At 41.6% G+C, this 26,816-nt stretch overlaps 1 protein-coding gene and 1 non-coding gene across 5 annotated transcripts in view; one reads left to right on the forward strand and one right to left on the reverse strand.

The window, feature by feature from the left end:
• STIM1 (stromal interaction molecule 1) overlaps positions 1-26,816 on the reverse strand; it is a 188,081-nt gene that overhangs the window by 107,933 nt on the left and 53,332 nt on the right. The window contains exon 2 of one of the 4 annotated variants that reach the window (XM_022565779.3): positions 24,049-24,166. The exons of 2 other annotated variants lie outside the window; for them this stretch is intronic. In XM_022565779.3, coding sequence (XP_022421487.1) covers positions 24,049-24,082 — 34 coding nt within the window. In that variant the 5' untranslated portion in view covers positions 24,083-24,166. Of the gene's footprint in view, positions 1-24,000; positions 24,167-26,816 lie in introns of all 4 variants that reach the window. One more of the 4 variants, XM_022565777.3, reaches the window with a different exon arrangement.
• LOC115802645 (small nucleolar RNA SNORA11) lies at positions 21,939-22,068 on the forward strand. The gene has a single exon (XR_004023161.1). It is a non-coding gene; the product is annotated as a small nucleolar RNA SNORA11 (small nucleolar RNA).

Here is a 26,816-nt window from a genome sequence, read left to right on the forward strand (position 1 = left end):
TGCCCTCACACACTTCTTCCTGTCTTGCACACAGCCTCCCACAGCAACCAGAGCCACCTTATCTCCCAAAGAGCTCTGCTGGTGGATACCACCATTAATTGTCTTAAGACTTAAAGCCAGACAAAATGAGAAACAGTTCAGTTCAAATGCAACCATTAGTGCTTTAACCTTGAGCGAGCCAAAGATGAAGACAAAAGTCCTTTTAATGCACAAACACAGAGCAAAGCAAACAGCTCATATCAAACTACAGTCCATTTAGTGGAAGCTGCAAATTCGGTAGTCCCTGCCACCCTACCCACCTGTCACCAAACCCATGTTCCAGCTAGGCCCAGCCTAGGCACACAGCACAAGCAGCACTGGAAAGAAGGGTAGGGGAGCAGGTGCTCAGACCCTTACCTGAAACACTATCCAAATGGAAGAGAGCAGCTGCACCCTTCCCATGCCCCATCCCGACCCCACAGAATGCCAGCCCAGCCTGGCCCCTGTGGGACTTGAAAATCCGCAAAGAAGCTGGCAATGTGCCACCTGAGCACCACAGACCACACTTCTCAGGAAATGCGGGCTACTTTTGCAGCCCACATGACAGGACTGCCACACGCAGTCTAGATACTAATGGCTATTTAAGGAGAGCTGCTCTGAAATAGAGAAAGTGGGTTGAAGTTTGGTGACCAACTTGATCATATTCTACACCCATTCTCACCTCCATGCAGTCCCCAATATCAAATCCTACCATACCTTCAAGCCCAATCCACATACTGCCTCCTCTGAGAACAGCTTCCAGCCTCCTGCAGTCCTCAATGATCACCCTATTTCATTCAGACACATTCAGACACATTTATTCACTCAGAAAATATGTAGCAATGCTTTTTCTATGGCAGCCCTCTTTGCTGTGGTACTGCTGCATTCCCCTCACCGGAACTCAAATTCTTTGACAAGGCTGCCCAAGCCCTACACATCTACTGCCTAACCCCACCAAGATTGCCTCTGCATGCAACAAATCTATTATACTAGATGGCTTAACGTGGACACATCCTACCTCAAGAGCCCACTGCCAATTCTCCTCCCTCTAATTCAGCCTGCACTTCCCGATCAGATCTTGTTTACCACCACTTTATGCAGGCTCACCACGGTGATGACTCTTCACTACCTAGAGCAGAGGTCTTCAAAGTACAGACGACAATCCCTGAGTTAATAGATCAGATTTTTTTTTTAATTTATCAGAGTCCATCAGTAAGGGCATACACTGTTTTATGGAAATTTTATTTCATTTAAAGAATAACAACAATAATTATAGCAGCTAACATTTATGTAGTACTACGTGTCAGGCACTATTCAAGCACTTTCTATTTGTTATCGCATTAGTCCTCACAACAGCCTTACAAGGTATCATTATTATCATCTCCATTTTTCAGATCAAGAAGCTAAGGCACAGAGAAATAAACTAAGTGGTGGCATTTAGAGACAGGTAGTCTGGCTCCAGAGTTCAAGCCCCTAGCTACTATACTACACAATAGAGTATAAAAAGGGCTTTTAGGGCTTTCCTGGTGGCGCAGTGGTTCAGAGTCCGCCTGCCGATGCAGGGAACACGGGTTCGTGCCCCGGTCCGGGAAGATTCCACATGCCGCGGAGCGGCTGGGCCCGTGAGCCATGGCCGCTGAGCCTGCGCGTCCGGAGCCTGTGCTCTGCAACGGGAGAGGCCACAACAGTGAGAGGCCCACGTACCGCAAAAAAAAAAAAAAAAAAAAAAGGGCTTTTAAATACATATATATACACCAGTATAGAGAGCTCAAAAAAAACCTTCCCATGATAACATCTCTTTTATTTTTTTTAATATTTATTTATTTATTTTGGCTGTACCAGGTCTTAGTTGCAGCATGTGGATCTTTTTAGTTGCAGCATGCGGACTCTTAGTTGTGGCATGCACACGGGATCTAGTTCCCTGACCAGGGATCGAACCCGTGCCCCCTGAATTAGAAGCATGGAGTCTTACCCACTGGACCATCAGGGAAGTCCCCAACCTCTCTTTTAAATAAAGCCTAAACTTCTGTCTCTTTAGCTTTACTTCTTACTGCTTCTTCCATATGCCCTCCATTCCCACCAGACTGACATACTCATGGGACCTGAACCTTCCCATCCCCCCTCTTCCCATCACCCTTCTTCCACTCTTCCCTTCCCCCAAATCCTAATCAACCTTTCAGGCTTAGCTCCTCTAGGAAGGCTCCTGGAAAAGGGGAGGAGGGAATTACCACTGGTTTTATGCCCACGATGCATCAGACACTATGCGGGTGCCTTAGACACATTACCCTCATTCGATCTTCACAACCCTGTAAGGCTGCTATCACTATGCCTGCTTCACAGAAAAGAAGAAAGTAGTTCAGAGGGTTAACTTGTCAATGGCCCACAATACTAAAGCACACACTCTTTCCACTATACCTTCTAAGTCCCTTATGACTTCTTCCCCATGTTTAAATAATTACAGGTATACTATTTGATTTTGTATTTTATTAAAAACTGTCTCATATTATTTTCCTGTTTATATATGTGTCTTATCTCTCCAGCTGAACTCTGAGCCTCTCAGCCCAAGGACTTCCCCTATTGCACCTAACACATAGCTAAGCACACAATGGCTACAGAATTTTACCAAACCAAAGCAACATGTTGGCCTTAGCTAGAAGAGAGAACTCTTGTGTTCTGGGTAAAGCTGCTGAACATCTGTGCCTTAACCACACATAACTATTAATTAATTTCTTCTAGAGCTAAGGAAAAAGTTCTCTTAACCAAGAAAATCGCATAGTGAAGTCTATGAGTCACTTCTGTCAGCAATAACATGAAGATACCAGAAAACAAGTAGCAAAAAAAGAATTACAGTGGGTGGAGTGTTTTTTCCCTTCCCACTTTGTAGGGAACACAATTGGGATGATGCTCTCTAACGGGTGCACACAGCTTCAGCTATGGAATGAGGGAATCCCAAAGGAAAGGCCAGCAAAACCCAACCAATCCTAAAGTTGCTCACAGAAGGCCCCCAGAGGGCTCAGAAGAATATAGTAGCAAACTACTGGCCAAGGAAGCAGAGAATGTGGGCTCCAGTTCTGGTTCATTCATTTACTCAACAACACTTATTGAAAGTACTGAAGATACCAGTCAATCTAGTGTGTAATCCAGACAAGCAAGTTACTTAACTTTTCTGGACCTCTAAAAAGAGCTTAATAAGCACTTTCTTGCCCATTTCACAAGCTGTTGAGAGGGTCAAATAAGAAAAAGACAGATCAACATCATGGACAAAGTATAAGCCTGTGGGATTTTTTTAATTGTGGTAAAGCACACATAACATAAGTGGCTCTATTTTATATCTGTATTTCTCTGGCCTAAGGGCAGAGCAGTGGTGGGCAGAAATGCAGAAATGAGATCAGCGGTAACCTCAACTTCGTCACAGTCACCCACTCTCCTGACCCCTTGTTGGGCCTGTAAGATTTCCAGGAATCACTACACAAAGTCAGTTCTAGAATTTTCAGGAATGGAAAGGTCTAAAAGACTCATAGAATCTCAGAGCTAGAAGGGCCTTTCGGATGAAACTCATCGTGACCCACATCCACGTCTCATCTTTCTTCCAGCTTATCACCAGATAACTGTGATGGCACTGCCTATCTTCTGAGAGCCTCAGATATCAAACAGCATTTTATAAGCCAGGTTATCTAGTTTCAATAACTATATTTATTGTCCTATTGCCATGTCTGAGTCTTTAGAAAATTCTTGTCTAAACATTCTGTGTAGGGAGATTGGTTCAAGATGGCGGAGTAGAAGGACATGCGCTCACTCCCTCTTGTGAGAGCACCAGAATCACAACCAACTGCTGAACAATCATCGACAGGAAGGCACTGGAACTCACCAAAAAAGATACCCCACATCCAAAGACAAAGGAGAAGCCGCAATGAGACGGTAGGAGGGTCACGATCACAATAAAATCAAATCCCATAACTTCTGGGTGGGTAACTCACAAACTGGAGAACATTTATACCACAGAAGTCCACCCACTGGAGGGAAGGTTCTGAGCCCCACGTCAGGCTTCCCAACCTGGGGGTCCGGCAATGAGAGGAGGAATTCCCAGAGAATCAGACTTTGAAGGCTAGCAGGACTTGACTGCAGGACTTCAACAGGACAGGGGGAAACAGAGACTCCACTCTTGGAGGGCACACACAAAGTAGTGTATGCATCGGGACCCAGGGGACGGAGCAGTGACCCCATAGGAGACTGAACCAGACCTACCTGCTAGTACTGGAGGGTCTCCTGCAGAGGTGGGGGGTGGCTGTGGCTTACCATGGGGACAAGGACACTGGCAGCAGAAGTTCTGGGAAGTACTCCTTGGCATGAGCGCTCCCAGAGTCTGCCATTAGCCCCACCAAAGAGGCAGGTAGCCTCCAGTGCTGGGTTGCCTCAGGCCAAACAACCAACAGGGAGGGAACCCAGTCCTATCCATCAGCAGACAAGTGGATTAAAGTTTTATTGAGTTCTGCCCACCAGAGCAACACACAGCTCCACCCATGACCAGAGGCTTGCACAAGCCTCTTAAATATCCTCATCCACCAGAGGGCAGACAGAAGAAGCAAGAACTACAATCCTGCAGCCTGTGGAAGGAAAACCACTTTCACAGAAAGATAGACAAAATAAAAAGGTAGAGGACTTTGTAACAGATGAAGGAACAAGATAAAGCCCCAGAAAAACAACTAACTGAAGTGGAGATAGGCAACCTTCCAGAAAAAGAATTCAGAATAATGATAGTGAAGTTGATCCAGGACCCCAAAGAATGGAGACAAAGATCCAGAAGACACAAGAAATGTTTAACAAAGACCTAGAAGAATTAAAGAACAAACACCTAGAAGAATGAAAGAGCAAAGAAAAACAGAGAGGAACAATACAATAACTGAAATGAAAAATACACTAGAAGGAATCAATAACAGAATAACTGAAGCAGAAGAATGGATAAGTGACCTGGAAGACAGAATGGTGGAATTCACTGCCGTGGAACAGAATAAAGAAAAAAGAATGAAAAGAAATGAAGACCGTCTAAGAGACCTCTGGGACAACATTAAACACAACAACATTCGCATTATAGGGGTCCCAGAAGGAGAAGAGAGAGAGAAAGGACCCGAGAAAATATTTGAAGAGATTATAGTCGAAAACTTCCCTAATATGGGAAAGAAATAGCCACTCAAGTCCAGGAAGCGCAGAGAGTCCCAGGCAGGATAAACACAAGGAGAAACACACCAAGACACATAGTAATCAAACTGACAAAAATTAAAGACAAAAATTGTTGAAAGCAACAAGGGAAAAATGACAAATAACATACAAGGGAACTCCCATAAGGTTAACAGCTGATCTCTCAGCAGAAACTCTACAAGCCAGTAGGGAGTGGCATGACATATTTAAAGTGATGAAAGGAAAGAAACTACAACCAAGATTACCCGACCCAGCAAGGATCTCATTCAGATTCATGGAGACATCAAAAGCTTTACAGACAAGCAAAAGCTAAGAGAATTCAGCACCACCAAACCAGCTCTAAAACAAATGCTAAAGGAACTTCTCTAAGTGGGAAACACAAGAGAAAAAAAGGACCTACAAAGACAAACCCATAACAATTAAGAAAATGGTAACAGGAACATACATATCGATAATCGATAATACCCTAAACATGAATGGATTAAATGCTCCAACCAAAAGACACAGGCTCCCTGAATGGATACAAAAACAAGACTCACATATATGCTGTCTACAAGAGACCCACTTCAGACCTAGGGACACATACAGACTGAAAGTGAGGGGATGGAAAAAGATATTCCATGCAAATGTAAATAAAAAGAAAGCCAGAGTAGCAATTCTCATAATAGACAAAATAGACTTTAAAATAAAGACTATCACAAAAGACAAAGGACACTACATAATGATGAAGGGATCAATCCAAGAAGAAGATATAACAATTATAAATATATATGCACCCAACATAGGAGCACCTCAATACATAAGGCAACTGCTAACAGTTATAAAAGAGGAATTCGGGGTTTCCCTGGTGGCGCAGTGGCTGAGAGTCCGCCTGCCGATGCAGGGGACGCGGGTTCGTGCCCCGGTCCGGGAAGATCCCACATGCCGCGGAGCAGCTGGGCCCGTGAGCCATGGCCGCTGAGCCTGCGTGTCCGGAACCTGTGCTCTGCAACAGGAGAGGTCACAACGGCGAGAGGCCCGCATACCGCAAAAAAAAAAAAAAAGAGGAATTCGACAGTAACACAATAAAAGTGGGGGACTTTAACACCTCACTTACACCAATGGACACATCATCCAGACAGAAAATTAAAAAGGAAACACAAGCTCTAAGTGACACAATAGAACAGATAGATTTAACTGATATTTATAGGACATTCCATCCAAAAACAGCAGATTACACTTTCTTCTCAAGTGCACATGGAATATTCTCCAGGATAGATCACATCTTGGGTCACAAATCAAGCCTCGGTAAATTTAAGAAACTTGAAATCATATCAAGCATCTTTTCCGAGCACAACACTATGAGATTAGAAATCAATTCCAGGGTAAAAAATGTAAAAAACACAAACACATGGATGCTAAACAATACGTTACTAAATAACCAAGAGATCACTGAAGAAATCAAAGAGGAAATCAAAAACTACCTAGAGACAAATGACAATGAAAACACAACGATCCAAAACCTTTGGGATGCAGCAAAAGCAGTTCTAAGAGGGAAGTTTATAGCAATACAAGCCTCCTCAAGAAACAAGAAAAATCTCAAATAAATGATCTAACCTTACACCTAAAGGAACTAGAGAAAGAAGAACAAACAAAACCCAAAGTTAGTAGAAGGAAAGAAATCATAAAAATCAGAGCGGAAATAAATGAAAAAGAAACAAAGAATACAATAGCAAAGATCAATAAAACTAAAAGCTGGTTGTTTGAGAAGATAAACAAAATTGATAAACCGTCAGCCAGATTCATCAAGAAAAAGAGGGAGAAGATTCAAATCAATAAATTTAGAAATGAAAAAGGAGAAGTTACAATGGACACCGCAGAAATACAAAGCATCATAAGAGACTACTACAAGCAACTTTATGCCAATAAAATGGACAACCTGGAAGAAATGGACAAATTCTTAGCAAGATATAACCTTCCAAGACTGAACCAGGAAGAAATAGAAAATATGAACAGACCAATCACAAGTAATGAAATTGAAACTGTGATTAAAAATCTTACAACAAACAAAAGTCCAGGACCAGATGGCTTCACAGGTGAATTCTATCAAACATTTAGAGAAGACCTAACACCCATCCTTCTCAAACTCTTCCAAAAATTTTCAGAGGAAGGAACACTCCCAAACTCCTTCTATGAGTCCACCATGACCTGGATTCCAAAACCAGACAAAGATACTTCAAAAGACCAATATCACTGCTGACTATAGATGCAAAAATCCTCAACAAAATACCAGCAAACAGAACCCAACAACACATTAAAAGGATCATACACCATGATCAAGTGGGATTTATCCCAGGGATGCAAGGATTCTTCAATATATGCAAATCAATCAATGTGATAAACCATATTAACAAATTGAAGAAGAAAAACCATATGATCATCTCAATAGATGCAGAAAAAGCTTTTGACAAAATTCAACACCCATTTATGATAAAAACTCTCCAGAAAGTGGGCATAGAGGGAACCTACCTCAACATAATAAGGGCCATATATGACAGACCCACAGCAAACATCATTCTAAATGGTGAAAAACTGAAACCATTTCCTCTAAGATCAGGAACAAGACAAGGTTGTCCACTCTCACCACTATTTTTCAACATAGTTTTGGAAGTCCTAGCCATGGCAGTCAGAGAAGAGAAAGAATTAAAAGGAATACAAATTGGAAAAGAAGAAGTAAAACTGTGACTGTTTGCAGATGACATGATACCATACATAGAGAATCCTAAAGATGCCCCCAGAAAACTACTAGAGCTAATCAATGAATTTGGTAAAGTTGCAGGATACAAAATTAATGCACAGAAATCTCTTGCATTCCTATACACTAACAACAAAAGATCAGAAAGAGAAATTAAGGAAACAATCTCATTCACCATTGCAACAAAAAGAATAAAATACCAAGGAATAAGCCTACCTAAGGAGGTAAAAGACCTGTACTCAGAAAACTATAAGACACTGATGAAAGAAATCAAAGATGACACAAACAGATGGAGAGATATACCATGTTCTTGGATTGGAAGAATCAACATTGTGAAAATGACTATACTACCCAAAGCAATCTACAGATTCAATGCAATGCTTATCAAACTACCAATGGCATTTTTCACAGAACTAGAACAAAAAATTTCACAATTTGTATGGAAACACAAAAGACCCCGAATAGCTAAAGCAACCTTGAAAAAGAAAAACAGAGCTGGAGGAATCAGACTGCCTGACTTCAGACTATAGTACAAAGCTACAGTCATCAAGACAGTATGGTACTGGCACAAAAACAGAAATACAGATCAATGAAACAGGATAGAAAGCCCAGAGATAAACCCACGCACCTATGTTCAACTAATCTATGAAAAAGGAGGCAAGGATATACAATGGAGAAAAAACAGTCTCTTCAATTAGTGGTGCTGGGAAAACTGGACAGCTACATGTAAAAGAATGAAATTAGAACACTCCCTAACACCATACACAAAAATAAACTCAACATGGATTAGAGACCTAAATTTAAGACCAGACACTATAAAACTCTTAGAGGAAAACATAGGCAGAACACTCTATGACATAAATCACGACAAGATTTTTTTGGATCCACCTCCTAGAGTAATGGAAATAAAAACAAAAATAAACAAATGGGACCTAATGAAACTTCAAAGCTTTTGCAAAGCAAAGGAAACTACAAACAAGACAAAAAGGCAACCCTCAGAATGGGAGAAAATATTTGCAAATGAATCAACGGACAAAGGATTAATCTCCAAAATATATAAACAGCTCATGCAGCTCAATATTAAGAAAACAAACAACCCAATCAGAAAATGGGCAGAAGACCTAAATAGACATTTCTCCAAAGAAGACATACAGATAGCCAAGAAGCACATGAAAAGCTGCTCAACATCACTAATTATTAGAGAAATGCAAATCAAAACTACAGTGATGTATCACCTCACACCAGTTAGAATCGGCATCATCAGAAAATCTACAAACAGTAAATGCTGGAAAGGGTGTGGAGAAAAGGGAATCCTTTTGCACTGTTGGTGGGAATGTAAATTGATACAGCCACTATGGAGAACAGTATGGAGGTTCCTTAAAAAACTAAAAATAGAACTACCATATGACCCAGAAATCCCACTACTGGGGATATACCCAGAGAAAACCATAATTCAAAAAGACATATGCACCCCAATATTCATTGCAGCACTATTTACAATAGCCAGGTCATGGAAGCAACATAAATGCCCATCGACAAACGAATGGATAAAGAAGACGTGGTAAATATATACAATGGAATATTACTCAGCTATAAAACGGAACGAAATTGGGTCATTTGTAGAGGCATGGATGGACCTAGAGACTGTCATACAGAGAGAAGTAAGTCAGAAAGAGAAAAACAAATATCGTATATTAACGCATATATGTGGAACCTAGAAAAATGGTACAGATGAACCAGTTTGCAGGGTAGAAATTGAGACACAGATGTAGAGAATAAACGTATGGACACCAGCGGGGGAAAGTGGGGTGGGGGGTGGGGGTGGGGGTGTGATGAATTGGGAGATTGGGATTGACATGTACGCACTGATGTGTATAAAATAGATAACTAATAAGAACCTGCTGTATAAAACATAAAACTCAAAAAAAAAAAAAAGGAAAAGAAATAAAGGAAAATAGTCAAGCAAGACCAAACAACAACATTCTGTGTAGGACACAGTTACATGATAGTGAAAAAAAAAGCTCTTGGACCCAACTTGGACCCAAACATAAAAGGAAAGCAGTACCTTCCAGAAGCTAGTATGGTGGTAGTACAGATATTTAGTAAGAATCAGTCCCTCAATGAAGGAGAGGGTTTCAAGATCCAGGTTCAGATGACATGGTCCAGTTGCCCCTTCTCACATCTTCTAATGCCAACCTTAGTCATTCTGGATGGTGGTCTTATTAAGAAATTCAGCACTTCCTCCCTGTGGCCCTAGGTAGCTAGTCTCTGTTTAACAGTTGTAAAGTCAAAGCACTCCTATCTCTGCATGGCCCACTCCAGTGATAGGGAGTTACAGTAGTTTGGAAAATCTTCCTTGTTTATTAGCAGGGGACCAGATTAAACAACAATCCAAACTACTTTAGTTAGAGAAAAACTGCCATTTTAAAAGTTGTCAGCCCCTCTCTGTCTTAGAAATATCAAGTCATCTTGGCACAGACTATTGTTCTTAAGGGGTTTTTTAACCCCCCTTTAATTATATAAATATAAAGCAAGCAGGCACACATTATCCCTGGGGAAAAGGATACAACATGATCTTCTGTGACTTGGCAAAGACTGTTCCCAATACTCCTTGGTATGTAAAACTGGGAAAAATGAATACAAAATATACACAGGGTCCAAAGCTCTCCCAGGACCAAAGACTGAAACCTTGACCACCTTTCTTTTGAGGTTCTATACTATTAGAATTTCTCAGACTGACTTGAGATTTTAAGTCAAGTTAAAGGTAGGAAAGGACAGTAAGAGCCTACAGTAAGCACTCACACTGAGGAAAGAGAAAGTATGAATGGGTGTTCTAAGCTCAATACCATAACCAAAATGATCATGGAAGAATGCTGGCTATGCAAACACTTCTAGACCCAGCCAACTAGAGATTGAAGAGGTTCCCTTCTCCAGTGGATGAGCATATATAGACATGACTTGGAGAGGTCAAACACAGTAAAGCCTAGGCCAGGTGTGACATTCAAGGAGCACTATATCATCCTCCCTCAAAGAACCACTGTCACTTGTGCAGAGCCAAGTCCTCACGGCTACACTAAATAAGGAAACAACATACTGTGAGTAGTCCATTTTTAAAAGCCACAATGTGTTATCATCAACAGAAGCTAAAATATGGGCCCCGCAACCAGACCAATAAGATTCTCTAGCCCTCTATTTGGAACTAAGCCTGACCCCTTAGAGTTCTTAATACTTCAGAAAGAGAAAGAGGGAGGAGGAAAATCCCCAAGAGAAACATACTAAATTTCCTGATAATTTTATAGTCATTCAAGAGATTAACCTTAATATTGGAAAGACATCTGACCTTATTTGTACTTCAAACAAATGACAAGCTAATGAGGCATTTCATATCCACTGCACTTTAATTTTTCCAAAATATGCTACGCTGGCCCACCCATAGGGCTCTAATTATGCCTTCTGAAGCCACACAGGAAAACAAGTTGATTTTCTCTTCCAAAGAACAGCCTTTCAAGAATAGGAAGACAATGATTACATTTTCTCTTCAGGGCTTCCAAACCTGGCTCCTTCAATTCCTCTCCAAAGCACTAGATTTCAAGGCCCCCCTCCATCTTGCCTCCTTTACATATGCTCTGGCCTGTCCATGTTGCCCTTATAGTGCCTAGCCCAGAACTGGCTGCAGCCTACCACAGAGAGCAGTCTCAGAGCATATGAGACTATCGTGATCTATCATCTATATTTCTATATCTTGTTCTGTGAGCCTAGGAGCCAGTTCCTTTTTCAGACACTACATTATACCCTGTTAGCAGGCTCCCTAGTCTACCCCATTCTTCACAGGCCTGGAGAGGCAAAGGCTGGGCATAAGGCAAGTAGTTCTGCCTACTTCGGTCCTGAGGTTCTAGCGGTACTGATAGCTGTTTCATCCCTCTCCACCGCCTACTTCTGGGCCTCTTGCTCCTCAAGACCCCTTTAGTGCGTAGACTATTAAGCCTATGTCATCTTACTCTTTAATGCACTTGTCCACCAGGGCAAGACAGGCAATGGCTGGACCACAAAAGAAGAGACGAAAGGCAGAATAGCACAGTAGTTAAGAACATGGGCTCTGGAGTCAGACAGCCTGGGTTCAAATCTTGGTTCTATCACTTATTAGCCATGAGACCTTGAACAAATCACTTAATTCCTCTGTACCTCAGTGTTCTCCCTGTAGAATGAAGATAATAATAGTACCCACTGATGGAAATGTTCTATATCTTGATTGCAGGGGAGAGGTTCCAGAGGTGTATATATTTGTCAAAACTCAAACTGAACACTTAAAATGAGTGCATTTTACTATATGTAAATTACATCTCAATAAAATCGATTTGAAAGGTTAAAAAAAATTATAGTAACTACTCATGGAGAATTGTGAGGATTAAAAGAATTTTGAAATACCTAAAATAGTTCCAGAAATCATAGTAAGCACTGAAGCAATGTTATCTATTTGTAATGGAGTTAGCAATGATGCACCCAATCTCTCTGTGATTGCTGCTGGAGAGCAAGGGAGGGGTCTGAAAACCCAAAGGGATCTTCAGTTAGCTGAGATGTGGTATTTTCCCAGAAGTTTCATTATAGATCTGGCTTTCACCAGATAAAATACCAGTATCACACACCACACCTCGTCCATGCTCCAGCCAAGGCTGCGTTTAACACTAGCAAAGCCAAACCACAGGAATCATCACCAAAATCAAAGACGTTCCAGTGAAACCAGGAGGGATCTGTTTTCTTTAGTCTTCCTCTGGCTTAGCCCATGAGATCTTCCTGGGCCAACTTAGGTTTCTATTCAGTCCTTCACCAAGTCTTCCCTGAACATCTTCTCTGCCTAGCCTAGGCAGGAGGAAGGGGTGACAGAAGGAAAAGATATCAAGTTTCCTGGCTCCCTCACCCTCACCAAGTTCACAATCTACAGGAATTACAAATAGAAAGAGGAAACTGATATCAGAGCCAACAAGGCATAGTGAAGAGACCACTCTGGTCTGCAGGGAGCTGGAAGACCGATGTCTAGCCTCAGCTGACACTTACTAGTCACATGACCATGAGCTAGTCCCATGGCACTGTGAACTTCAGTTTCCTCCCCTATAAAAATGAAGGGGTAAGAATAAACGATCTCACAGTCTGTGGCCCGACAATGGTAGAAAAACAAGTGTAATAGGACTTGTTTCAGGATCTCAGTCCTCTGAGAAACTCAGGGTGAGCCAGGTGAGCTAATTTAGAAGAACTGATTGTCTTAGACCCAGAATACAGTAAGGGGAGTGCCTCATGGCTATGGCTGCTGCAGCAACAGTGATGGCAGTCATCATTTGGAGGCAACCAGTTCAGCTGCTATTACAGGGAACGGGTTCATTTCTATTTTCTCACCTTGCACTGCCCCACAGGACCAAACCTGCAAATTAAGGATTCAGGATACCAAGCGTGGCTCATTTCTGGCATTTCCTCCCTATTCATTCCCTGATCAGGCCCAGGGGGCTAGAAGAGCACTGTGAGATGAAGGGCAAAGCAGGCAAAGATAACATCTGTAGAGCACGACACTGTTCTCTCTGGAAGTCAGCTACCGCCATGCATGTTTGAAGGACTATGGGACCTAGAAGATAACACAATACAGTGAATTATGCAAGAGAATCCTTTTTTAGTTTATGGAGGTACACAAGATAGTTGTACAACCATCTAGTTCAGGCATCAGTGTAGTTCAGTTCAAATTTCTTGATACTCTAGTCTCCTTCAGGTCCTGTGCCTGCTAAAGAAAGATGAAACCGACTCAGTTTCTTGCTCTTAAGGGGCTCAAGATATGGACAGCAAAGCAGAGAGTTAAGTGAGTAAACATGGTACAACAAAGGCCTGTACAGAGTGCCTACCTCCATAGAAAGAGGGGATCAAAGGCAATGTCACTAAAAAGGTAACATCTAAACTGAGTCTTGAAAGGATGAGGATGTATCCGTGGGGCAGAGAAGATGGAAAGGACATCTTCCCTCTTCTCTAGGGATGGAAAGGACAGAGGGAACAGAATGTACAAAGACCTGAGATATGAAATAGCCTGTCATGCTTCAAGACCTGCAAGCAGTCTGGGGTAGCTGAAGCACAAGCTAGGTGAGTGCAGAGGCCTTCTGTTATTTAGATCCTACTTCTCAAATGGGACTGCAAAACTGCCAAGAGAAAGGAAGGGAAGAAAGAGTCCTGAAAAGCAGGTGAGGCAGTAAATACACAACCCACCTCTCCTCCTGCCTTCCCCCAGACTCTGCCTGACACAGCCCTCTCCCACACCAAACACACCCCTGAAAACTCCAGGAAGGAAAAACCCTCCCCACTCTAAGGTCAGTAGCTCCAGAATCCCCAGTTGAAGAGGCAGGTCCTCTCCTAAAAGGGAGAAACGAGAACCACAGGTCCCTGGAAAAGGAACATTAAGTACTAATTTGCAAAGATCCAACCAACCCTAGCAGCCATGCAACTTAGAAAGGCTGAGGGAATCTCATCCCATCAGCCAAGCCCAGATCCAATGCCTTTTTCGCCCAAACTCATCTCTAGTGAGCCATCCCCAGCTTCTATCCTACATGAGAACGCTGTGGGAGCTGCAGTAAGAAAGGCAGCCCAGCAAATCCAGAGCTGACTTACCCTTTAAAATGACTTTAGCTACAGTTATATTGTTGCCTCCTGCTAAACACAAAAATAATTTTAGATGGAAAAAAAAAATGACTCTAGAGTATCTCCCAAGCAGGACACATTCCTGAGCCTCAGCCATGCTGAGAATCCTTAGGTTACGGACACAGGGCGGCCAGACAGATAAGTCAGAATAGACAAGGCCAAGCAAGCCATGGAAACAAGATGACACGTAAGACCTGAAGTCTGTGACCACATTGGGAAACAGCTGGGAGTGGGAGAGAAGCATGAACTTCAGTCAGACCCGAGCTCTAATCCCAAGGCACTACTCACTAGCTTCACCGAACCTCCAGTCTTCTCATCTGTAAATAAGCATAATAGTAGTATTTACCTCAGAGCATTATTGAGATTATTAAATGAAGTAAAGAATATAAACCACTAGCCTGAGGCACACAGTCAGTGTTTAAATAACTTCCTTTCCCTTTAACCAGAGCCACAAGGATGCACTGCTGCACAGTTAGGGAGGGGTGGCCCCATTCACAACACAGTCTATGTGAACAGCGCACCCTGGAGTTAGGCAATTGCACAGTCCAAGGCAGCCAGCCATTGAGCCTTCTGTCTATTTTAAGCGGTACCAGAACTCAGAAAAACAGAGCTAAAATACCACCATAGGTGTATTCAAGACAATGGATGGGTCTGAGACCACACAATCAATCCAACTAACAAATATGAGGCACCAGGGACACAGCTCTGACAACCACGGCAACTCCATCTTAGCCAGAAAGCCTCTTCTATGCTCCTGCTGAGGTAAAAGCCAATTTCTTGACCTGCATCAACCTCAGGTCTGTAGATGAATCCCATCAACCAAGGATCTGGCAAGTGTGAAGCCAGGGATGAAAGCAAATGCTACAAGTTTCCAGCTGTGGTCCACATCCTCTCTGCTTGACAGGTGGGCCAAATACTCAAGGGCAGGCAGTGTCTCTGAAGCTGTTAAGTCTTGTCACATGGGAGCCAGGAGATTGAATCCAAGACCTAGGATGACTTTAGCACCCTGGTTACCAAGCAGTAAAGCCACTGCTCCTAACTGAGCATCTCCAGGGCAGGTAGGGACCATGTCTGATTGTTTTGTATGTCCCCAGACCCTAGCACAGTGCATGACATAACCCACCAGCTGTAAATGGTTGCTTAATAAATGAACCAACATGGACGTGGCCTTATCCCTATCACCTGGACTTTAGGCCTCTGCATATACTCTATCTGCTGCCTAGAATTTACCTTTCTTAACCCCACTTACTTAGCTATTTTTTCTCAATTCTCAGGTCTCAACTTAAATGTCATCTATTAAGGTAGTGTTGAGGTCTTTCCTGACACCCTAAACAATATTAAGTTCCCCAGCCATAAGTACCCTCTCATCACATCCCTTATTTCCGCCTCATAAGTCATCAGACTTCATTGTGATTATCTGTTTTATTTTTGCCTTCCCTCCTACACTGTAAGCTCTAGGAGAGCAGGAACCATATCTGTCTTGTTCATTATACTGATTCCCAGGGCCTAGTACAGTACCTGGCACAGAGGGCGTGCCCAATATGTTAGAATAACTGAATACATGAGTGAAGGAATGAAGGAATGAGAGAGCTCCAGTCCAAAATGGCTCTGGAGTGACTGGGGATTCAAAACTATCTGCTCAGCCCTAAGCTGTCAATGGTTACTTTTTGACTCAGACCTTAATAGAGCCTACAAATGCCCATGCATGGAAGATGACAGCAGACTTGATGAACAATAGAACAAAGAACAGTCTGTGTGACAGGAAGTAAGAAGAGACAGAAGAGGAGTTATGAAGCAGAAACCCCACCTCTGAGTGCCTTGAATGCCATGCTAAGGAATATGGTTTATTAGCCTGCAGGACAGCCACTATCTGACCTGAGTTCACTAAGGGCACACAGGCCTATGAAAGGTACCATCCTGCTATAGCCACCCACTGAGTTCCCTTTGATTGCCCACAGACTGACAGGCCTTCTTCCCCTCCCTTCAGGTTCTCCCCCATTTCTCTGAGCTGTGTGGAATCATCCAATAACACAGGTGCCCCCAATGATAATTTGTCCAAATTACCCTAGCCCAATTTTACTAAAGAAAGTTGTAAACAGGGAAGCTGTCATTTACGAAAAACAAGATTAGAGGGCCTGGATTCAAGTGTTGTTTAGCTGTGTGACAGTAGGTTACTTAGTCAATCTTTCTGAGTTTTAATAATCTCTATAAAATAAGAATAATACCTATCTCACAAGGTTGTAGAGAAGGTTGAGATAACACATTCAAAGGGCCTAGTTCAGTGTCTTTCACATAGTGAGGGTCCAACATAGATTTATTAAAAAAAAAAAAATCCCACCTAGGGCACAGGGCTATTATTTCCTCCTAAATGCTAAGCACTTTCATTTGACCTGATAGAGCACAGAGACCCACAAGGCCAGAGGTTACTCATACAGACTTGGGCCTGTCTTACCTCCTAAAAGGGGGTGGGCAGACTGCCCTGTTTCCATTCTGTGTCTAGCTATCTGAGCACTGAGGAAATTACCAGCAGGCAGGCTGCTGGGAGTAGGGAAGTGGGGAAAGAGCTGAGACTCTCCCAGAACTTCAGATCTATTAATAGCCTGGTCACGTGTCTACAGAGGCACAGGATTGTTGTCTGTAAACTTGGTAACCCATGGCCCAAGACAGGCAATTTAGGACTGGGCTGTGTTCCAGACCAAAGACTGCAGACCGGGGTCCACTCTCAACAATGAAGCATGGTAGCAAACTAGAGCAACCAGAAGTAAGGTGTTGACTCTTCATAAGATGCAAGGAAGGAAACTACAGATTAAATCCCTCACCCTCCCCAACCCTGCTAGCTCTATGTTACAGGAGGCCTGAGATGGGGCTCAGCGTTTATAGAATTTCAGTTTGCCCTTGGAAATATATTTAGATACTCACTCTAGCCCTGACCAACTGCATCACTGTGGATGAGTCACTACCCTCTAGGCTTGTTTCTTTATCTGAAACTCAAGAAGGGAAGGCCAGATGATCCTACCTCTTGATGAGCTTGTTCACGAATCTTCATCTCAAAGCCCCAGCCCTGATTTATGAGAACACAAAGTCTAAAACACTGTGTTCTAGAGATGGAGAGAGAGGGATCTCCGGTATACTGCCCTCTGCCACCAGCCTCAGCCACTCGACCAGGAAGAGAGGCAAGGAACATAAGGAACTGGGAACAAGCCACCTCGACCTCTCAGATCCCAGCACCTCCAGCCTCAGAAGGCCATCATCTTATGGCACCCAGGAAGGGGCTCAGTAAATATAAGCAAATGACCAGAATATGGGTGTAAATTGCCAGTTCCCATACAGTTTCTTAAAGGGAAGACCTGGAACAGAGGAAAAAGAAAAGAGGAGATAAGGGGCCTGTATTTTCTGTCCTTCCCAATTTCAGCATCACCATCAGGGGAAAAGCAGGACATCTGTAGGAAACTTAACTACATAAAGTCATAAAGTTATTAGATTTAAATACAGTTCTCTGTGTGTGTGTGTGTGCATGCACATGCGTGTGCACACGTGTATGGAACTGTCTGTGGGTGTATGGTCTTTTCTTTATTCCACCAACAAGCCTCATGAGGAAGACTCAAGAAGTGATGGCTTCCAGAATGCCGGGAAAGCTCTGACACCAGGAAGGGATTTAAGTCCTTGTCAGCACTTTGGGGCTCTGTGAAGTGCCCCTCTACACACACACACACACACACACACACACACACACACACACAAAATCACAGACAATCATACACCCCAGGGCTAAACTAAAACGCCCACAGAGCACAGATAAGCCAAATGAGTTTAAAAGACAAAACAGTTCCCAAACCAATAAAATGTAACTGTTATATAGGATTACATATGTATTAACACACCTAAAGAAAAAAATCTGTACTTCATCCGGAAGTTTTGGACAGCCCCAGAAGCTGAGAAAAAGCAATCACCGATACACATATTGGCAGACATACAATTGGGTTCATTGGCAGAATGAACCCATCACTCATTCATTCCACAGAGGTTTACTGAGCACCTACTATATACCAGGCACAATTCTAGGCCCTGGGAATACAGTGACCCTAACACTCTCAAAAAAGAGGGAGCCAATGAACTTCATACATTCCAGCTGAATTCCCATGACCTTTCCATCCCTACTGTGAGACGAATGCATCAGGCTACTGTAGCGTCAGTATCAGCCAGAGTCCTTAGTCGCAAGAACAACTTAGTCTGTAAGTTCAGCAACTAAAACTGATTCTAGATAGTCTAAGCAGAAAAAAAACAAAAAAAAAACACCTTATTTTAAGAGCAGCTCAGACTCACCTGGAGAAGTTGAAAACCCAGGGATGGATGTCAAGAACAACACCTAAAATCTGGCAGTAGAACTAGTCTGGTCAGGACATCTCTGCTTCCACTGCCAACCTCCACTATCCCCAGCCACTATGATCCAGCCACTGCAATACGACTACCACTGCTGCTCTGGGAACTCAATCTTGCTACATGCACCACCACCACTGCAGTCCCTGCTTGCTTGCATCACCAGCTCTTCAGAGTCAAAGTCCATGGAAAGCGGATCAGACCAAAAGAACCTACGGCAAGCTGCAAATGAGGTTGAAAGTAGATGTCTGGCATTTTAAGTGGAGAAATTCTTAAATACAGGAAAAGGTAATAAATATTCATTTTAGCTACTTTGGTATTATACACAAAACACTTCATTCATCTAACTAATGGCCCTAATTCAAATTTCATGTTCACCATAACCTTTCTGCTTAGGATTTGGTGTTCCACATTGCCACCCAAAGGCAAAAAAGCACTGGTCATACCAACACAGGCATTCTTGAGGTTTTTATATATCAGCCTCGTGAACTTGGTTAAGAGAATCTGCTTGAAGAGATTAAATATTCTCAGTGTACCGATAAAATCTGAACCTTCAAAAAGTGAAATACTAACAAACATTCGTTGAGCACTTCATATGTGCCAGATACTATCCTAAGCACTGTATACGGATTAACTAATTTTTCATAACAACCTTATAAATTGGATACCATTCTCCCCATTTAACATAAGAGGAAACTGTGACACAGAGAGTTTAAAGTAAACTTGCCTAAGAATACACAGCTAATAAAATGAGAAGTCCAGAATTTGAGCCCAGGTAGTGTGACTCCATATTTTTGTCAGCTCCCCAAAGTAAATCCCCACCTAAGGAAGCCTGTTAGGTAGTGTCTTGCTCATTGCAGTGTTTCTGGTGGGTTACAGAATGGCAAGAAGACACAGTCCTGTAACCTCCATTCTAAGGTTCTATTCTGGATTTAATTAGCTGCAGATACAAAATCTTATTGGAAGAGAGATGGCTATCCACAGAGGACAAGAACAGATGAAGCACCTAAGTGAGGCTTTGTTTGGCCTCCAGATTCTCTAACCATAGTTGCTGATAGTACTATTCACACAAGAGAGTCTTTGCCGGACTTCGAGCTCAATTCTTATTATGCTACAACCTTTTATTTATATTCAGGGATTACGCCTACATTCAGAAAGAACTTACACAAACAGTATATAAGAGAATCATCTCCTAACCGGAATGCACAAGACTTTCCAATGAAAGTACAGAAACATTAAAACTCTTATTTTATCCTGTTTTTAATCTTAAAATATAAGAATTACACTTTGCCAGTATTAAATATACAGACGAACAATGATGCCCTCTCTGAATCTGTCAAGTGTTTCCATATCATTTATTACATATAAGGTGTCCTGAGAATAGAATGGAAGTTTCACAGTGTTCGAGGGAGAACAACAGTGTCTGTCTGCAGTTACTCATGTGCTTTCAGGATACCATGACATACTGTACTGCAATTAATACATGTCTGGCTAAATAAACTTACAAATTATGGTTTCTATTTTTTTCCCAACTAAACCAACCCCCACCACATAGATCAATGATTTTAAAGGATTCTTGCAAATAAGTAAACAAAAATAAAAAACAATCCCCACTGGTTGAAGATAATATTAAAATTACACACAAAAATAAATAACAAGAAAATGACAGAGCTGACCTTTCTATTCCTAATTCTATTCCTAAACTCTCTATCAGCTACATTACAGGGTAAAAACAATTCTAACTGGTTCAAATAATAAGTTGGCCAAAAAGATTGAAAACTATCAAAAAACTTCTGGAAAGATGGATTTACATTTCTCATTAACAGTGAACTTCATCCTTAGTATATACTGTGTCTTGATACGTTACACTAAATCAGGGGTCAGCAAACATTTTCTATAAAGGGCCAGACAGTGAATATTTCAGGCTCACAGGCCAAACATCCTCTATTCTTTTGTAACTAAATAACTCTGCCATTAGTGCAAAGGTAGCCACAGATAATATACAAAATATATATATATATGGATTTATTTGTAGAAGCAAGTGTAGTTTGCCAATCTTTGTATTTAATAATGATGATATAAAGCTATCATGATTTAAAATACATCTAAAAATTAAATCTAAAGATAAAACTCTCCAAATTTTCTGCGATGCTTAAAGTCTGAAGATATTCAATCCAGTTAAGAAGTCTCTTTATAGGTTTCCTGCTTAATAGTGAAAAATAAAAGGCACATATCATTGGTGAAACACTATTTCCTTCTTGCTGCAGTGAAAAATGGGATTAAATAGGACATGAAAAGCAATATTTTGTAAACTGCATTCATTTGCCAGCAAATGTGATTTGAACAATATATACAAAATATTTCTTAAGATTAAAAAAAATAGGGCTTCTCTGGTGGCAGAGTGGTTAAGAATTCTCCTGCCAATGCAGGCGACACAGGTTGGAGTCCTGGTCTGGGAATATCCCACATGCCGCGGAGCAACTAAGCCCGTGCGCCACAACTACTAAGCCTGCGCACTACAGCCCGTGAGGCACAACTACTGAAGCCCGCATGCCACAACTACGGAAGCCCGCACGCCTAGAGCCCGTGCTCTGCAACGAGAGAAGCCACCGCAATGAGAAGCCCGCGCACCGCAACGAAGAGTAGCCCCTGCTCACCACAACTAGAGAAAGCCCGCGCGCAGCAACGAAGATGCAACGGCAGCCAAAAATTAATTAATTCATTAATTTTAAAATAATAATAATAAACTATAAAAAACGTAAATTTAAAAAAATAAAAATTACAAACTATGGAGCTCGGGAGATCACTAGACTGTAGAATGTAAGTTTCCCTTCATGTGCCACTTAAATGTATTTGCTACATTCTGTTAAATACTGAAGTACAAAAGGAACTGCTTTTTAAGGGCCACTAAAGGAAAAATGTACAAAAAAAGAAATATCCCCTATATGGGGTGTGCTCAGAGCAGGGGGCCTGAAGAAATGGTTCCTCTGTTTACAACACATCCAACAGGAATCTGGGTACATTGTGACAAGGGACACAAAACTTGTGGCCTTCCTATGAACAAATACCTGACACATGTCCCCCCTGCACCTCCACGTGGCTGCTGGGTCAGAGCTCAATACTGGTAGAAAAGCTACAGTATTTATGTGGGAAGTTTGCCACCTAGAGCCTGTCCAGTCTACACATGGGTGGGCCATGAGTGGTCCTATAGACATAAAGGCTTTGAATCTCTCTTTTCAAGGAAAAAAAAAAAAGAAAAAGAAAAATGGATTCCAACTATATGCCATTCTGGAAAAGGCAAAACTATGGAGACAATAAAAAGATCAATGGTTGCCACGTGTGTGGGGGGAGAGAGGAGATGAATACACAGAGTATGGAAGTTTTTATGAGCAGTGGAAATACTTTGAATGACATTATAATGATGGATATATGTCAACATACTTTTGTGCAAGCCCATAGAATGTGCAACACTCTTTACTTCATTAAAGTGAGCCCTAAGGGTGAAATGAGAAGCCCACGCACCACAATGAGAAGCCCACGCACCACAATGAGAAGCCCACGCACCGCAACAAAGAGTAGCCCCCGCTTGCCGCAACTAGAGAAAGCCTATGCACAGCAACAAAGACCTAAGGCAGCCAAAAATAAAAAAATTTATCAAAAAAAACCTATTGTAATAATAATTAAGACAGTGTGGTATCAATTGCAAGGATACAAAAATAGCCAATAGAATAGAATGGAGTCCAGAAACACAGCCACACATAACAGTCACCTGACTTATAACAAAGGTGACACTACAGTACAGAAGGGAAAGAATGACCTTTTCAATAAATAGTATTAGATCAAATGGATATCCATATGGGGGGGAAATATACCTTGACTCACTACCTCACACCATCACAAAAAAATTCATTTCAAATGGACAGCAGATCTAACATGAAAGGTAAAACAATAAAGCTTTTAAATGAGGAAATAGGAGAACATATTCATGATCTTGGAGTAGGCAAAGTTTTCTTGAACAGGACACCAAAAGGCCTAAACATGAAGGAAAAAGTTGATAAACTGAGAAAGATATTCACAATACATATAAGACAAAGGACTTGGATCCAGAATACATGAACTCCTACAAAGCAACTAAAAAATGGCAAGCAACCCAAAGAACGGTAGGCAAAAAACTTGAACACTTTACAAAATAATAAATCCAGTCTATGCGTGTGTATGTGTGTATATGTATGTGTGTGTATGTATGTATGTATATACAGATAGACAGTATTTGTATGTATCTATATACATGTATATAGATATATATGAATGAAAAGATGCTCTACTTCATAGTCATTGCGGAATCACAAATTAAAACCACAGCGTGAGAACACTATACACCAACCAGAATGGCTAAAATGACAAAAATAGGGAAATATTAGATGTTGGAAAGGATGTCAAAAAACTAGTACACACAGCTTGTGGGACTGTGTATTAGTATCGCTTGTTGTATAATAACTACCCTAAAACTAAGTTGCTTAAAACAATAAACATTTATTATCACACACAGTTTCTGAGTGTCAGGGACAAAGAGTGGCTTAACTGAGTGGTTCTGGCTCAGATCTCTCATAAGGTTCATAAAGGGCTAGGGCCACTGGAGACCTGACCGGGGCTGGAGGATCTGCTTCCAAGATGGCTCACTCACACTCCTAGCAAGTCAGTGCTGGGTGGGTCAGGAAGCCTCAATTCTTCTCCATGTGGGCTGTTCCATAGCCTGCTTGAGTGTCCCCACAGTATGTAGGCAGGCTTCCAACAGAGTGAGTGATCCAAGAGACAGTGAGACAGACAAACAGTAGTACCTTTTATGACCTAGTCGCTGAAGTCATATACCATCACTTTCATTTTATTCTATTTCTTAGAATTGAGTTATTAGCGTCTAGCTGAGTCAAAGGGAGGGGAATTAGGTTCCACCTCTTGATGGGAGGGGTATCAAACAATTCGTGGACATATTTAAAAACAAATACACTTACTTTGGCAAAGAGTGTGGCAGTACCCACTGTGGAGCACATGTATCTTACCAAGGCCTCCGTGTGCTAACCTCCTCTTGTTCATGCTGCCTGATTAGCATGATGTCATCAACGTAACAGATCAAAGTGATGTTCTATGAGATGGCCAGATGGTCCAAGACTCTTCTGACTATATTATGACAAAGAGTAAAAGAGTGGAAGTGTTTATATAGCCCTCGGCAAAACTATGGAGGTGTAATGATATCTGTTCCACAAGAATGCAAACTGTTTTTGGCCTTTTTTTCTGATTGAGACAGAAAAGAACACATTCAGCAAACCAATGCCCACATACCATATTAATTTGCTCTAGCAAAGATACCATATCCATCACAGAATCCATAACTGGGGCTACTAAATTAAACTTGCTGAGGTCTACGTTCTCCAGAATCCATCCAGTTTTGCAGAAGAGGGCAGACTAGTGAATTAAATGTAGACATAATAGGGACCACCACCCTGCATTCTAAAGATACTTAAGGATAGCACTATTTCCACCATCCCTCACAGAATATGATATTAGTTTTGATTCACTATCTTGGCCAGAGGAAAATGCAACAGTTTCAAAAGCTTCCACTTGGCCTTCTCCACTATGATAGCTCTTATGTGACAGGTCAAGGTTCTGATGGGGGTGCTACTCCAACTGTTAAGTATGTGCATCCCAATTATACATTTGAGGATAGGTCTGTGGGATAATTCTAAAAAGTATCATGAGAAAGTAATTAGATAAATATATGTTAACATTACACTAAGTGAAAGAAGCCAGACATGATTCCATTTATATGAAATGTGTAGAATAGGCAAATCCACAGAGATGGAAAGTAGATTAGTGGTCGCCAGAGACTAGAGAATGGGGAGCGACTGCTTAATGGGTAACAAGGTTCCTTTTGGGGGTGATGAAAATATTCTGGAATTAGATAGTGGAGATGTTGCACAAAATTGTTAGAAGCCACTGAATTGTATATTTTAAAATGGCAAATTTTATGTTATGTGAATTTTATCACATTAAAAAAAACAAAAATAGAAAAACAAACACAGCTGTTGGCTGCCTTATACAGCTGGCTGATGTATGAGGGCTGCTTTCACCCTCACTCAATTTACAATACAGAATCCAGCTCATGGCGCTATACATTCTAGCATACTGAGCCCTTGCAAAATGCTTAGGATACAAATATATTTCATCATTCACATCAACCAGTACATTGTAAAGTCACTTATTCCTGTACTCTAGGAGTCCTTATTTAAATTTGAAAGGCTCATGGCTTTAAAAAAAAAAGCAGTTTGGTGTCCAGGCTAAGCAAGGTCCTTGGCATCTTCAACCCCAGGCTGGCTCTGCTACTTACCTCACTGTCCCAGATTTGAAGGAAAATACAATCTCTTCCACATAAAGCCAGAAAGGCAGGAAGAAAGGATTCAGTGACTATCACACCTCAAACAAATATTTATTGGACAAACTGTCTAGCAGTTTTCAAATTATGCTCTGCAGATCCCTCCTCCCACTCAGGTTCCTTGGCAATATCTACTACTTCAAGCAGAGCAGCTCTACTTTGTTGAGTTTTAAATATTGGAAGCACACTTAAAAAAAAAAAAGAAATTAAAATGGCACAATTATGTAGCAGACATCTATGAATTTTGCTGATTCAATAATCTCCCCACCTCCCAAGCCCTCTTTAAGTACATGTACCTTGATCTTCCCTGAGGGAACCATCCCTCCCCTGCTCTCGGTCCACATGATTCCAGGGTAGCTGACCATGATCCCTGGGCTCCATGAGTAGAATATAACTGTTGGCCAATGAAAGTCCAGCATTCTTCCAGTCACAGTGATACTTTAGGGTGGGCAAATGACCCAAGCCAAAATCATACCCACGACTGCCAGCACCATCAGGAAAGAGGTATTATCTTTCCAATAGTGTGGTTGCTTAGCTGGTAGATTACACACCCAAAGCTGACAACTACCTTTGCCACTACATGGGTGGAGGCTGCCTAACACCAAAACAAAGAAAAGCGGAGCCAAGAGGAGAGACATTAGGTCCAAATGACATGATTCAAGTCCCTGGATCTTGCTGTGTCTAAAGGTAAATCTCCTTCTAGGCTTTTTAGTTACTTCAGTCATAAGTGCCTCTCATAAGTCAGTCTGACCTGTATTTCTGTCACTTGCAAAGAAGGCACAACAAATGTAAAATTATTTGAAAAAAAAGTAAAAACATCCATCTGGTCAATAAACCTCAAACCTTTATTGTAAATGACAGTTGGGGAAATAATATTTTTAAAAAAAGAGAAAATTTTAGAAAAAAGCTCCCAGGAGAATTAGTCTTCTCCTTGACTCCTCATTACATTCCCAAATATGCATGGTATGGGCTTCCCTGGTGGCGCACTGGTTAAGAATCCACCTGCCAGAGGGAGGAACACTCCCAAACTCATTCTACGAGACCACCATCACACTGATACCAAAACCAGACAAAGATGTCACAAAGAAAGAAAACTACAGGCCAATATCACTGATGAACATAGATACAAAAATCCTCAGCAAAATACTAGGAAACAGAATCCAACAGCACATTAAAAGGATCATACACCATGATCAAGTGGGGTTTATCCCAGGAATGCAAGGATTCCTCAATATACTCAAATCAATCAGTGTGATACACCACATTAACAAACTGAAGGATAAAGACCATACGATCATCTCAATAGATGCAGAAAAAGCTTTCAACAAAATTCAACACCCATTTATGATAAAAACCCTTCAGAAAGTATTCAGAGAGGGACCTTACCTCAACATAATA

Source organism: Delphinapterus leucas, chromosome 7, assembly GCF_059928025.1.
Source record: "Delphinapterus leucas isolate spDelLeu-1000000601 "Yukka" chromosome 7, BTC_Dleu_Yukka2, whole genome shotgun sequence".
Taxonomy (NCBI): domain Eukaryota; kingdom Metazoa; phylum Chordata; class Mammalia; order Artiodactyla; family Monodontidae; genus Delphinapterus; species Delphinapterus leucas.